General features: G+C 44.2%; 1 protein-coding gene across 1 annotated transcript; it reads left to right on the forward strand.

The window, feature by feature from the left end:
* Positions 1-9,373: 9,373 nt before the first annotated feature.
* Positions 9,374-14,593, forward strand: LOC134548231 (uncharacterized). Its single transcript, XM_063392811.1, has 2 exons — positions 9,374-9,503; positions 12,847-14,593. Exons 1-2 carry the CDS (start codon positions 9,437-9,439, stop codon positions 14,214-14,216), a joined length of 1,437 nt encoding a protein of 478 aa, XP_063248881.1. The 5' UTR covers positions 9,374-9,436; the 3' UTR covers positions 14,217-14,593.
* Positions 14,594-15,811: the final 1,218 nt, after the last annotated feature.

Genomic DNA, 15,811 nt, shown 5'->3' on the forward strand with positions numbered 1-15,811 from the left:
GCAATAGTTACAAAACAGAGCCCTGGGACTGTCTTACAGCTATGACAGCATCTTGAGGAGTTACTGCCTGCTGGTTTCATCATCCTGCACCCTTTCCCCATGTTTACAGGATGAGATTTTAGATCAGAATGCCGGATGAGGCCTAGTGGTGGGAAAAAAAAAAAGTCTTGCCTTAATTGTAGCTGGAGTTCTAATTTTTAATGGTCAGTACTGTCATTAAGATGACACAGGCATCTAAATTAATACTTGGTTGACAGCTGTGGCAAGTCACAAACATGTCGGGAGGACCCTTCTTATTCTTTTAGATCTGGAATCAGGTACATTAGTTAGCCTCTTGGTCCTTCTGTGCTGTGTCCAGTCTATTAATGAATTGGAAAATGTGTGATGTAGATGAAGCTTTCTGAGTTGGGGACAATTAAACCTTAAATCCAGGTAAGATACGAATATAAACACAGCGAGTCATTGTGAAGGACAGCAAATGAGATGGTGTGTCACATACAGCAGCTGACACTCAAAGTCACAGAATTGTTGGGGTTGGAAGGAACCTGTGGAGATCATCTAATCCAACCCCCTTGCCAAGGCAGATTCACCTGAAACAGGCAACACAGGAACAAATCCAGATGGGTTTTTCAGAGTGGGAGACTCCAGAACCATCCTGGGCAGCCTGTTCCACTGCTCTGTCATCCTCAACGTAAAGAACTTCTTTCTCAAGTTGAGGTGGAACTTCTGGTATTTTAGTTTATGGTCATTCATGTCTCCTTTGGCCTTAAGACTTCTTAAGGGTATTGAGGTGCTGTAGCATGTCCAGAGAAAGGCAACAAAGCTGATGAAGGATCTGGAGTCCTATGAGGAGTGGATGAGAGAGCTGAGGTTGTTTAGCCTGGAGAAGTGGGGGATCAGGGGAGACCTTATCACTCTCTACAACTGCCTGAAATGAGGCTGTAGCCAGGTGGGAGTTGGCCTCTTCCCCCAGGCAACCAGTGACAGGACAAGAGGAAATGGCCTCCCTGTGCCAGGGAAGATTCAGGTTGGACATCAGGAAGAATTTCTTCATGGAAGGTGTTGTTAAGCATTGGAATAGGTGGCCCAGGGAAGTGGTGGAGTCAGCATTCCTGAGGGTGTTTAGGGAAATTCTGGATGTGGCACTCAGTGCTGTGGTATAGTTGACATGTGATGGTGTCCAGTTACAGGCTGATGATCTCAGAGGTCTTTTCCAGCCTCATTGATTCTGTGATTCTTTGGCTCCGTAACTCAAGTCAATCCATTCTCTTTCCCATAGCTACACATGATCAGACCCTTATCCTTAAGTGTCAAAGCCTATTGCACCTGCTACATTTAGATAAATTTATCCATATTCAACCTTTTTATAGCATTACATCTTTCATTCTTTGCTCCTTTAATAGTTGTTCTTTGGAATTCTCTGACATTTTCTTAAGAATAAAGTGCACCAAGGAAATCTTACAAGTTACATAAGTGTTTAAATGGCTTTACAACATGATGTTTGTCAGAACAGGTACTTTGGAGCACCCATATATTTAAGGAAGAAGGCATTTAAAAATGTGTAAAATCATTTTTTGAAACAGGCTACACTACAGAAGTGAAAAGAGATTTCAGTAACAAAACTAACTTAGTTATATATTTGGTCAGCACAATTAAGATGGTTAGTGGTGTGACTGCTGTACCATGTCTCTGTCAGTAAGACTGAATTCTTACTTCAGAAATTTGAGGCCCACATGGAAAAGGAGGAGACATAAAGAAAATCATTGAGGATCAAAGATAACTTAAAGATCTTCTTTTATTACTGACAAAGATGCTGTGTGTGTAACTCAGAAGCAGGCATGTAAAAGAGTATCTCTTCAAAAAGCTCTGCAGAATAAATTGTAATGGAGAGGATGCAAAATTCTAGTCATAGGTGTCATTAAAGGATTTAATGCAGTTTTTTGCAATGTTAATTCAAATTTGCCTTTATCCAAATGTTGATTGATGGATAGAAATGTTCAAGGAAATGTAACGATTTATGACAGTATATTAAGATTTATGGCAGAGATGTATAGTAGTGCATCACAAAGAAAAGATGAACTTTTTTATAGGATAAGCATAAGAATAGTGCTGGGTAACTGATGTTCAGAAGCATGGATTTGACTGGGGACCACTGAAAACTAATTCCTTATCGCCCTTGTCACCTTCATCTCTGTGCTTATATAAGGTGCTATTCTCTCTGTGTAGAAGTCCATGCAAGTGCCTGTGCCTGAGGTTACCAGGTCCATTGCTGAAGGTATGCAACTGTGGCTGAGAATTCTGAGGAAAATGCTAATCACAGACTCACGGAATCATTAGGGTGGAAGAGACCTCTGGGATCATCACGTCCAACCCAACCCTGACCTCAACTAAACCATGGCACCAAGTGCCACACCTAGTTTTTCCTTAAACACATCCAGAGATGGCAAATCCACCACCTTCCCAGGTAGACCATTCCAACACTTTATTACCCTTCCTGTAAAACTTTTTCCCTTTCCCCTAAAGTGCGGGGGAGAAAAAAAATTCAGAAAGTCTGAAGAGGAGATTCATGTGAGATGAGAAAGCTAAAATTGCAGACAGGGTAAGACAAGGGAAAGCACTGACTAGGGCAAGTATAAAGTCATCAAGAAAAATCAGTGTTGGAGGAGGCATGACTGTGCTCCAGGGAGCTGTAGGAGCTGCCTTTTCTCCTTTTTGACCTTTGCCTACCTGGCTAGCAGAGACTCTGCTTATGTCTTATAAAAGGTGGTGAGCACATTAATGCCTAACCTAGTAGTGATTGTTTGGGTGTGATAACCAATAAATAATTTTTATACTTCTGAGTATGTCCTGCTCACAGAATCACTTTGTTTTTGGCTAAGGTGTCCGAACAGGAACACAAAGAGGAATGATTCCAGGACACAAAAGTTGTTAAAAGTACAGGAAACAGAAGTTGACAGATAAAGCACATGTGGGAAATGTATCCCCAAGAAGTCAGTACAAAAGAAAATATGTGATCCCAGATTTTAAAAAAAAGAAAAAAAAAAAAAAAAAAAAAAAAAAAAAAAAAAAAAAAAAAAAAGGATGGTTTTGGAGGTAGACTGGTGACCCTTGATCCAGCCGAGGAGTCAAGCAGAAATTCAAAACGAAAATATTTTCTAAAAACACCCAAACAAACCCACAAAACAAAACAAAGATTCAGTATTGCCAAGGGATTCATTTTGGAAAAGTAATCAATGAAAAAACTCTAAGGAGTTATTATAAATCTGCAAATATAAAGCAGATTTTTGTCATATGTTGAAACTTGTCTTTAGAAATCTCCTAGTAATCTTATGATCTATTGGACACAGCATGGAAATATTTAATGAAATTGGAAACAATCACAGCAGGGGTAGTGGGTTTGCACTTTTGGGTTTTTTTCCTCTCTTCTGTTTTTGCTTGATTTAATTGTAGCTGAAGCCACATAGCTAATTGATAATGAATATTTTTTTCAGGCAATCTAGAATTGCTCTTGTTTCTTTAATAGCCCCCAAATAAAGGGGGTTTTTACATCCCAAAGGTATGTATGTTATTTGATATTATTTTCCATAAACGTTCATATAGTTCATTAAAGGGTCCAGCAATTTTTTTCCTTGTTTCTTCTTGCATAACCAGACAGTTTGATATTTTCCCTCTTGCTTTTTGACATCTTGGGTGGGATTTGTCAAAGGAATGCAGGCGTGGGATACAGTCTAGACATGGGTATTTGAGCTAGTCATTCTAAGCTGCTTCAATGGTCAGCAAGGAGAAAAAGACACTTTTGGAAAGGAATTAATTTCAACATAGGGTACACTTTTAAAATACGTTGGATGCATCATTCTCTAAGACTGCTTATTTTCCTTTATTGACATTGAGGAAGGTCTGAGAAGACCACCTCAGAGGTTAATGATTGAAGTTTTGCAAAAGGAGCCTCTGTCCTGGCATTGGTATAGACTCTCTTGGCTGCCAAATGCTGAGTCTGCCATCACTTGAAATTCTGAGGTGAGATGAATTACTGTCTGGAAGCCAGAGAGCAAAACCTGAAACCATCCATTAAATAGAAAACTCAGGCAGAAAATAGACACTATAGAAGAGGAATGGCTCAGTGCTCTTAAATAACTCCATCTGCTCACAATTTGTCTCATTTCCTATCACTTCATTTAAGGTGTTTTTTGCATTTCATCTTTTTTCTCTTGTCACAGCCTTTGGGGATGCCTGTGTTCAGGTTCACAGCTGCCACGCCCATGAAGAGGTTGCCCAAAAAAATGTGGGTGCTCCACCCTGAAAGTGTTCAGGGCTAGTTTGGATGGGGCCCTGAGCAACCTGGTCTGGAGGAAGCTGTTCCTGCCTAGGGCAGGGAGGTTGGAACTAGATAGTATTTAAGGTCTTTTTCAACCCAAACCAGTCTATGATTCTGTGATTTTGTTCCTCTAAAAATCCTTTTGGACATGTTCATTTGTTGTTTCTTCTGTTAAATACAAGCTACTGAGGGTCAACACAGTAATGAGAAGAGGTGTGTTTGTAAATAGTGAGAACACTTAGTCATCAGTATTGATCTGTAGGCTACCCTTAGTTTCCAAGTTTCCATTTGATATGCAAGCAGTTAAGGATTTTTTGCAACTTTCACAATGCATAATACTTCAGCTTTGGGAGATTGATAAGCTACTACATTTTTGCCTGATTAGATATGAAATTACCTTTTCTTTCCCACAGTCCTGCTCTAACTTTGCAAAAGTAATTTTTGTGTGACTTGGTAAAGATTTCAAAATATTTATACTAATAATAACTTCCCTGTATTGCATAATGTGTTGTATATTCAGTTAGCAGGAATTAATATTTTTCATAGTATTTTTTTTAATTATCTTGCCATCTCTCCTCTTTTGAGCTATTATGTCACCTTTCCATTGTTTTATCTTGCCGTCTTTATATTTTAAGTGTTAAAACTATTGAAAGTATGTATAGTAACAATGATAATAATTGTGCTTACATCATAGGTGTATATAAGTATTTCCTGTGCATCCACTACATTTAGAATGAGATGTTTTTAGTGCTTTTTGTAATAACATTTGTCTTTTGGTGACTCATTAAGCAAATCATTACTCAGTTTATTTTTGTAATATGCCTTCTATCAATTTATTAGTCATTGTTAAGCTTATGAGAACATGAGAACAGTAAAGAAAATTAATCTAAATAAACTAATGGTGTGAGTATAGAGTGAATTAGTTAGGCCCCATTAATTCTTTGTACCTACTGATTCAGAATCAAAAAGGTCATAGCTGAGTTTGTAGACATAAAAAATGTTTGGATATTCAAATAAAGCTCTCAAGACATATTTAAGCATTTTCATCTTTGCTTTCTATTTCTATGCATAAAAAGGCATAAAGAATGGATAAGACTTTGATTCCTTTACTTAGATGGGAATTTGATCTTTGAAAAAAAATTTTAAAAAGTAATTGAGGTAAAAGACAGACTTTGTAGTGAGGGCATAAATGATTGCTTCAGCTTTTTGTAGGGAGATTTTTATTTTTCCTATGGGGAAATTAATTTCCTATTATCTCCCCACCATGTTGGGGAAGCTCCCCTTCAGCTTTGTATTTCTATTTGGCAGTATGCAATGAGTCCACACAGCCTCCAAGGGCTCACAAATGGTATTTAACTGATGGGATGTGTCCATTCCTCCACCACGTAACACACCTCAAGTGCACATAATCTCTTTTTACTATCTGCAGATTATTAATTACACTGTCATTGGCATTTAACTGAAACATCTTTTCTGCCTGAGACTGCATGAGACTGCAAGAAGAAAGGTATTTGTTGATTTACTATGAGAAAATATTCTTTTTTATCTAAAAATAACCTGTTCACAGGAAATTGTGGCAAGTTCAGTGCAAGACAAGAAAATTTACTGAGCAGAGTAGTAGAAGGGCAACTGAATAAGAATTTCTGTAGATAGGAAGCAAGAGAAGACAATTATCTCATTAGCAATTCATATTTTGATCTATTTTGGTGTGTATGGTGTTGGTTAATTTTTAAAAATATCATATTTGTCTCTGCTGTGGCTCCACTGCTGCTTCAGCTCTATATTTCACTTCATATTTTATGCTTTTATATTTTAACCTTACTAGCTAATATCATCTTCATCACTGTAAAATGTGTAAAAGGACATTATTGTATTGATAATTGGCAGCATCATTAAAAGCTATTGAACAAAATTTGCATAAGGCAAAAACTTGTTAACTGAGACTTTTTAACATTACTGTAGTACATAAAGGTCAGATTTGATTTGTACTCTGTGACAGAGTGAAGCCATAAATATGATGAGTTTGCATCATCTTTCCTTTCTTAAGAATCTACCACCATAGGTCATTCTCATGGAATGACTGCACATATATAGTGTTACATCCCCCTGGGGAAATGGTTTCTTCTCCCTCAGGGACCCCTGGAACTCCTGTCATGTAGTCTGACCCTTCCTTCCCCTTCTGACCCCATTGGCTGTGTGCCAGCTAGCCCCTCCCTCAGAGACCCTAAGATAAAGGGTCCCCTGTCCCCCGGGAGCTCTCTCTCTCCTGGAACATCAACCTGGAATAAAGCAGCAGAAAGGGTGAGAGCCTCTTTTGAATCCTTATCCTGTCTTTCTTGATATAATCCTCCAAGGCCTGAGAAGGGCTGAGCTAGCTGAGACCCTTTGAGGGGAATAGAGGTTTTATATCAATTGACGCCCAAGTGGGTATTAATATAGAAACCCATGCGGAGCTGGAGACCTTTCATGGTCTTAAAAGCTTTTTGGGAAGTTCAATTACCCTAGGCACTTTGGCCACATGTTGTAGCTATAGGTGAGTAGGGATAAGCTCGTAGCTTGTGGTTGCCCACCCACGAGTGAGCTAGAGACAGGACCTTCAGTTGCTTCTGACTCAGCAGATGATACCACGGACCAGGTAAAGTCCTCCGTTTGATCGGTACCGCAAACTGGGAGGGCGTCATTTTACCTTGCTAGTAGCAGCGGGTGGTTTTTAGGACCCTGCGGCGGGGATTTTTTTTTCTTTTTTTTTCTTTCGTTTCTGATTGCCGCAGCCCGCGGACCCGTGGGGCGGCTCCGCACAAGGAGCCCTGCTTTTTGGGGAAACCCCGGCCCGGGCACGTATCCCATCGGCCAAGCAAGGCGGCGGGGACCCCCCCGGTGCCACCGGGGCTGGAGAAACGGCGCGGACGCGTGACCGCAGCCCCGGAGTTTTCCCTGCCTGTTCTCTCTGGTTATAGGAGACACAGGAGTTACATACAGCTGACTTTAACAGCTGGAGGCTGGATTTTGAGCTAATAGCTTTCAATAATATCGAATCATGGGCATGCAGCTATCAGCTCCTCAAAAGAGTATATTAAAACAACTCCAGGACCTTTTAATTAACGTTAAAATTTCCAAAAGGCTGATAAAACGTTTTGTTCGCTGGTTAGAACATGAATTTACTGAAGCTGAATTGCTACAGATAGATACTGTTTCTTTTTGGGATTACGTGGGTACGGTGATCACGGATAAAGTCCAAAATAATGATCACGCCGCTTCTGTATTTATCCCAATATTTTTGCAAGCTCGTAACCATCTTTTAGAGTTGAACAAACCCAGCCAGGAGCAAAAACTTACCCCATGTAATCCTCCCTCTAATCCACCTTTATACCCGGGTTTACCTTTGTCCCGGGATCCTTTTAACAATGCCAGTTTCTCTCCCCATGATCACAACGGGGGGGCAGGGGCGGCCCGGGACTTCTGCGACGCGGCAGAGTCCCTACGAGACCCCCTCCTCGTGGCAGAGAACAATGGCGGCTGCCATGTGCCCCGACCCTCCCCCCACGACCCCTTCCCTCCCCAACCCCCTCCCTCTGCCCCCGCCCCCACCCCATACCCCTGTGCCAACCCCTGCTGGCCTCCGGCAGCCCCACCCCACCCCTCCTCCCACGGCCTCCTTCCCGGCTGCTGCGGCGGCTCAGAGGGGGCTGGCCCCTCCTCCCCCTGCCTCCTTCCCGGCTGCTGCGGCGGCTCAGAGGGGGCTGGCCCCTCCTCCTCCTGCCTCCCCGGCAGCAGGGAGAGGGCCGCCCCCCCCACCCTGCACGGCCACGGCGGGGGGTATGATTGCCACACGGCGGGGGGAGGGGGACAGCCTGGGCTGCCCAGCCAGCACGGACAGAGCACGCCTTTCCTTCCCCTCCCCCAAGGGACTGCTAACGCTGTAACCCCGATATCCCCAGACACGGGGGGACCGGCAGCAGCTTCCAGACCCTTGGCAAATGCAGATGAACCCATTTTCTCTGTAGCTCCAGTAGCATATGTAGGCAGGAGGCAGGGTACTCGGCAATACCAGCCCCTCTCCTACCAAGACAAGAAAGAACTATGCAAAGTACAACGTGAGTTTGGCAGGGACACCCCCATCTTTAAAGGGATGTTTAGAGCCACATTTGATTCTAATGAAATGGTTCCTAATGATATTAAGGACTTATTCAGATGTCTGTTATCTCCCTCAGAGTATGATCTGTGGGACAATATGTGGAAAAGAGCTTTAAGAACACTTTTACAGGAGATTCAGCAAAACCCTAATATGGCTAAAGACACTGAGAATAATGATATTACATTTGAACATCTGTGTGGTGAGGGTGCATGGGCTTGCCCTGAAAAACAAACCCGAGTATTATCCAAACAAATTTTACTTAGGATTAGCAATGTTGCAGAGAAAATGTTTTATCAGCTACCATCAAGGGAAGGGAAAGGAAGTTATGTCAATGTTAAACAATTTCCTACGGAGAATTTCTTACAGTTTGTTGATCGTCTGAGGACACAGGTGGAACACCAAATACCAGATCCCGTGGTGCAGGCAGAGCTGATCAAAGAGATGGCTCAAAGAAATGCTAATGAGACCTGTCGTAGAATTATCCTCACTCTCCCCTTGGACCCACCACCTACTCTGTCCCAGATGATAGAAGCTTGTTCCAGACGGGCAGAACTGTTCTGCACTTCTGAAAGACACCCTGGAACAACACACCCACAGCATACAGCCCCTGCTAGACCACACCCCAGCAGGCCACAGATGCCACCAGACCAGCTGCAGCGCATCATCTGCCTCCGCTGCAAGAAACCAGGACACTTCGCCAGATCCTGCCCCCAGACGCAGAAGCAGAAGAAATCCAACAAACAAAAAAACTGAATTTACAGCGCGTGCCCGCGGTTGATACTACAACGCGCAAAGATATAAATGTAGCGGGACTCACATTGGCAAAAGCTTCTCTCTTAAAGAAAAAGGGGGGGGAGGGCAGGTCACGGGGTGTGGGGGTGCAGAAAAATGTAAATGTTAAATGCTCAACTAACAAGGTTTGGCAGCCACTTGGCCGTTTTAGACTTGTAACTACCAAAGGTTTCCATTTCAGATCTACTGAGTGGATGGTTATAACAGTTGACCTGTCTAACATCTCACAGGACCTGACGGTTTACCACGTGGGATTGGACAGTGAGTATTTTGTTATTGGGGACACAGCACACACACCCTTGGAAATTGAGATAGCTCCCATGACCATAAAGGGAAAAATAATAGGCCTCATGTTGTTGGCTCGTTGTTTGCACCCACCCTTTTATCTGATAGCGGGGCAGATTCTTGCCCAAGCCATTCCGGTTCCAGCAGAGATCACAGCAGACGGTAAATCACCAGAGGTCTACTGGACAGAGGTGGTGGGGGAACCTAAACCCTCTATGATGTGCAACATTATTTGTGGGTCAGAGCGCCTCCAAGTGGCGGGAGTACTCGACACCGGAGCTCAGGTCACCGTATTGCCACAAAGCATGTGGCCTTCAAACTGGGAATTAGAGCCGGTGGCAGGCAAACTTCAGGGCATAGGAGGAATCTCAATGGCAAGGATTTCGAAAAACGTGGTGCAAATTGAGGGACCTGATGGAAAGGTGGCGAATGTCCGTCCTTTCGTAGCAGATTATAACGCCCCACTGTGGGGGAGGGACACCATGTCTCAGTGGGGAGTCCGATTGGTCATTCCTAAAACACCCCAGGATTTTTGCAAGTAGCCACTGTGGAGCGCCCTACCCAGAAGTTAAAGTGGTTGGAAAACACCCCCAGATGGGTAGCACAGTGGCCTTTGAGTAAAGAAAAGCTCAAGGCGCTGGAAAAACTCGTGGAAGAGCAATTGGCTCAGGGACACATTGTGGAGACAACTAGCCCCTGGAATTTCCCGATCTTTGTGATAAAGAAACCGGGAAAGGATAAGTGGAGGTTGCTCCATGATCTAAGAGAAATTAACAAAATAGTAGAAGACATGGGACCCCTCCAACCAGGGATGCCCACTCCAACAATGCTCCCCCGAGATTGGAAATTGGCTGTCTTAGACATCAAGGACTGTTTTTTCCAAATTCCATTGCACCCTGAAGATGCCCCTAGGTTTGCCTTCTCAGTTCCCACTGTCAATAGACAGGCCCCAATGAAGCGTTATCACTGGAGGGTCCTTCCCCAGGGTCTCAAATCGAGTCCTTTTATATGCCAACAATATGTAGCCTCATTACTGTCTCCAATACGCGCACAGAGAAAAGAAGCCATCATCCTTCACTACATGGATGATGTGCTAGTGTGTGGCCCCAATGACTCTATACTCCAACACACGCTTGACCTAGTGGTTAAAGTTTTAACCTCTGCTGGATTTCAATTACAGGAGGACAAGGTTCAAAGGATGCCACCTTGGAAATACCTGGGCTTGCAAATCAGTGCAAGGACTGTGGTTCCACAGAGCTTAGAAATTGGCTGCAATCCAAAAACTCTAGCAGATCTCCACTCCCTGTGTGGGTCCTTGAATTGGGTAAGACCCTGGCTAGGCCTCACAAATCAAGATCTAGAACCCCTCTTCAATTTATTGAAGGGGGAGAAGGAGCTGACGTCTCCCAGGGAGCTGACCCCAGAGGCGAAGACAGCAATCGAAAAGGTACAAAAAGCCTTGTCAGAGAGACAGGCTCACCGGTGTGAGCCAAAGGTGCCTTTCCAGTTTATTGTTCTAGGAAAACTGCCACACCTGCATGGCTTGATCTTTCAGTGGATCGAGGAAGAGAGAGATTCACTGTTGATAATAGAGTGGGTTTTCCTCTCCCACCAAAGATCCAAGACCATCACAGAGCCACAGGAGCTGATAGCACAGCTGATTCGGAAGGCCAGGGTAAGATTGTGTGAATTGGCAGGTTGTGACTTTGCATGCATTCACCTCCCGGTCAGACTTTCAGAGGAGGGAAAGAACTCTCCTGAGAGATTGACCAAAGAGATGTTTGAGCATTTGCTGCAGAGCAATGCCAGTCTCCAACTATCTCTGGACAGCTACAGGGGACAAATATCAGTCCATGCCCCGTCCCACAAGTTGTTCAATGAGGAATTCCACCTTATTCCTCATGAGAAAAGGAGTCGGAGACCACTCAAAGCTCTCACAGTCTTCACAGACGCATCGGGGGCTTCAAACAAGTCCGTGGTGACTTGGAGAAACCCACGGACTCAGCATTGGGAAGCTGATGTTGAGTTTGTGGAGGGATCCCCCCAAGTGGCTGAACTGGCCGCAGTGGTAAGAGCTTTTGAGAAGTTCTCAGAACCAATCAATTTGGTAACCGACTCTGCCTATGTGGCGGGAGTAGTGTCCAGAGCGGAGCAGGCTGTGCTCAAAGAAATAGAGAATGAACATCTCTTCAGGTTGCTTTCAAAGCTAATCTATTTGGTTTCTCATCGACAGCACCCGTTTTACGTGATGCATGTGAGGTCACACACTGATTTGCCAGGTGAGATCGCAGAGGGGAATCGCCAGGCAGACTCCCTTGCTGCACCAGTTGAAAAGGCACATCTCCCTGATGTCTTCCAGCAGGCAAAACTGAGTCACCAACATTACCATCAAAATGTGCCAGCCCTGATCCGACAATTCCAACTAACACGGAGCCAGGCTCGAGCCATTGTAGGTACCTGTCCGAACTGCCAGCTCCAGGTCATGCCATCGATGGGCATGGGGGTTAACCCCAGGGGCCTGGGCAGCTGTGAGGTATGGCAAACAGACATCACACACATTCCTAGTTTTGGTCGCCTCAAATATGTTCATGTGAGCATTGACACATATTCAGGTGCAGTGTATGCCTCTGCCCACGCAGGAGAAAAATCCATACATGCCAAGCAGCACCTAGTGCAAGCCTTTGCAGTGTTGGGAATTCCAAAAACAATCAAAACTGATAACGGCCCAGGGTATGTGTCCAAGGAGTTCCTAGAATTTGTCCAGCAGTGGGGAGTGGAGCATAAAACTGGCATCCCTCACTCCCCCACAGGTCAAGCTGTGATCGAGCGTGCACACCAAACGCTCAAACAGGTTCTGGCTAGGCAGAACTGCTCGGCTTCGTGGATGACACCACAGCAGAAGCTCTGCAAAGCCATGTTCACCATCAATTTTCTAAACTGTTCATTTGAAAACATGAGTCCACCTGTGGTACGTCATTTTAACAGTGGTGATCAGTTTAAATTGTCTCAGCGTCCACCGGTTTTGATTAGGGATCCTGAAACTTGGGAAACCAGAGGTCCCTATGAGCTTGTGACCTGGGGTCGTGGCTATGCATGTGTGGCTACTCCCTCAGGCCCTCGGTGGATTCCCCAGAAGTGGGTGAAACCTTTTGTCCCCAAAAATCCAGCTCCAGCAGAAGGGGACGAGAAGCAAGTGACCGATGCTTCGAAGAGAAGACGCCGCCGGATGGAAGAGAAAGATCCTCCTTAGAGGTGGATTCCTTCTGGCAGAAACAGGAACTTTTAACATGTTTTAAAAATGTTTATTTTTCCCTTCCAGAGAAAACCTACCTCCCACTCAACCCTATGATGAACCCCATCCAAGTTGTCATCCTGCTAATGCTGAACAGTCTGGCAGCTGCATGGATCATCCCTCAGCCACGTCAGAACGTCTGGGTAACCCTGGCACAGACACTTCAGCAAGAAAACATATGTTTGTCCACTGCAGCAGCTAAGAATCCTATGTCTACCTGTCTGGTAGGAATTCCTTTGCAGGCTGGAGAATTTCCAGCAGGCTTGGACAAATACAGGTCCAACGAAATTCCAGAGGCACACACCCCACAACCACACAAAGATCATCAGAAGCAAGACGTGTTTGCCATGAACCCCTTAGCGGAATGGGTGCAGGGTTTGCCCAGGGTAGCTCATGAACCCCAGGAGTTAGAACTATTGGGTTCCTCCCCTGCCACATACTGCATCCATTTCTCTGTCATCCCAAAACCCTCTAGCACTGACGAGTACCACCTTATAAGGCAGTTCCGGGGAGAATTTACTGCAAAGAGGTGGTGTCATAATATAAGCCACATTGCATCAGACAACCCATCCCACTCCAAACCCAGGAGCCTCCCTAGAGGATTGTTCTTGGTTTGTGGGGATCGGGCATGGGCAGGAATTCCATCCCGGCTTTTCGGAGGGCCATGTACCATAGGGCGATTGTCCGTGTTGACACCCAACCAAACTTTAATTCGTGAATGGACACACAAAAACAAATCGGCTGACAAAATTCAAAAAAGGAGTGCTGACAATTTGGACCCAAATTGTAATTCAGACATTTTTCATTGGGCAAAGTCAAAAAGAGTTGCTGTATCCCTGTTTCTTCCGTGGGTAGCAGCAGCCAAAGCTCTAGGTGAATTGGGCCAACTAGAGTGCTGGGTGGTCAAGCAGGCTAATTTAACATCTATCGCCATCAGCTCCCTCCTAGAAGACGAGGAGATTACCAGACAGGCCACGATCCAGAACCGTGCTGCTATCGATTATCTCTTGCTATTACATGGACATGAATGCCAGGAATTTGAAGGACTCTGTTGCATGAATTTGTCCTCAAAGGCTCCAAACATCCATGCTGCCCTCCGAAGCATGAACAACATGATCGGACAAGTGAAGCAAGAATCAGAAGATTGGATCAAGGAACTGTTCAAGGGCTGGGGACTCACTGGGTGGTGGACTTCTGTAGTCAAAACAATTATGTTACTTTTTGTTATCCTTTTCCTTGTAACCATAGCATTCGGAATCCTACGCTGTTTGATTTTCAAGGCTATTAATGGCCTCATATCTTCTACCTCAGAAGTCAACCATATAGAGTTGGCAAATCTAAAGCGGTCCGGTCTCCCTACCAACCATAAGTGGTGGGAAACCCGCACTCCGTGTTAAACAGAATTTGAGAATTTCTCTCTGTATCTTTTTAAACAAAAAAAGGAGGAGATGTTACATCCCCCTGGGGAAATGGTTTCTTCTCCCTCAGGGACCCCTGGAACTCCTGTCATGTAGTCTGACCCTTCCTTCCCCTTCTGACCCCATTGGCTGTGTGCCAGCTAGCCCCTCCCTCAGAGACCCTAAGATAAAGGGTCCCCTGTCCCCCGGGAGCTCTCTCTCTCCTGGAACATCAACCTGGAATAAAGCAGCAGAAAGGGTGAGAGCCTCTTTTGAATCCTTATCCTGTCTTTCTTGATATAATCCTCCAAGGCCTGAGAAGGGCTGAGCTAGCTGAGACCCTTTGAGGGGAATAGAGGTTTTATATCAATATAGTATTTATCTGGTTAAATTACTTGAAGTTCTAGTAGTAGACACGTGCATAAATACAATCTAGTCAAACAAAAGAGTTTCAAAAAGGGTGCAAAGCAGATGTGACATTTCTGTCCTTCAAAGTAACCTGCCTGAAGTTCATGAGCTGAATGATTTGTGTATGTCCTTAACTTCCCAACCATGTCTCCAAGATAATAACCATTACCAGATTCAGAGAAATTTAGTGAGGTAAAAGAATTGTGAAATATCACCAGTTTAGTAATGCTTTCTTTAAATACCTAATGTCTCAAAAAATGGCAGATTCAATCTGAATCTTCCACTCTGAAATATCTTTGCTAATCAGGACTGCTGTATTAATATTTTCTGACAAATTTCCCTGAATTTGCTGAAAGGTAAAGGTGAACTAAGTGCTTATTTTGACAATTCTGTCTACCAAGGGATCAAGATTTATAGGCTGGGATTTTGAGAAAATACTATCCAGTTTTCTGCCTGACTTAGTATATCCTGAAACAAGTGGTAAGCTTCCTGCTGAGGAATATAGGGATGATAAAGGTATGAGAGTTTAAATCAGAATTGTATGAAAAGGATAAAAATAACATCCTGTATCCGTGAGCCTGGGGACCCCCGGGGGTCTTTGGGTTCGTGGTTGTTCCCGTGCTGGCAGGCAAGGAGACTCAGATGCCGGTGGGATGCTGATGAGGTGAGGGTTTATTCACTGAGGAAGAGGGGAAGGGGAGAGGGGAAGGGAAAGGGGGGGAAGGGAGGAGAGGGAAAGGGAGCATCAGGAGGCCTCCAGGGGTAGAGGGGCAAGAGGGGCAGAGCCTTCTGCCTTAGCATTCTTATCACAGAGGTTCAAAGGGGCGCGGCAACATTCTCCAGCCAATGAGGTTACAGATACAGGATACTGCAGGGAGGGTACAGACTTGAGATAAACCATACATTTTCCAAGGGTGAGCCAGAGCAAACCATTTCCATAAAATGCAATCCCACACGTGAGTTAACTTGTTTTGAAGTTTCCGTTTTCTCTGCCTTTCTATTTTGAAAAGTGTGTATAATTATAAATTAAGCCTAGGAAAAATTAACGTGGTACCAGATTTCTAACTTTTGAGAAATTAACAAACTTCAAAAGGCCAATGCTCTTTTATCATACTAGAGCAAGGCTTGTTCTTATGCTAGTTATTATCTTGTAGCTGCTCAGTTTCAATATTCTGTATTTATAAAGC

The sequence above is a fragment of the Prinia subflava genome, chromosome 3, assembly GCF_021018805.1.
Source record: "Prinia subflava isolate CZ2003 ecotype Zambia chromosome 3, Cam_Psub_1.2, whole genome shotgun sequence".
Lineage (NCBI taxonomy): Eukaryota > Metazoa > Chordata > Aves > Passeriformes > Cisticolidae > Prinia > Prinia subflava.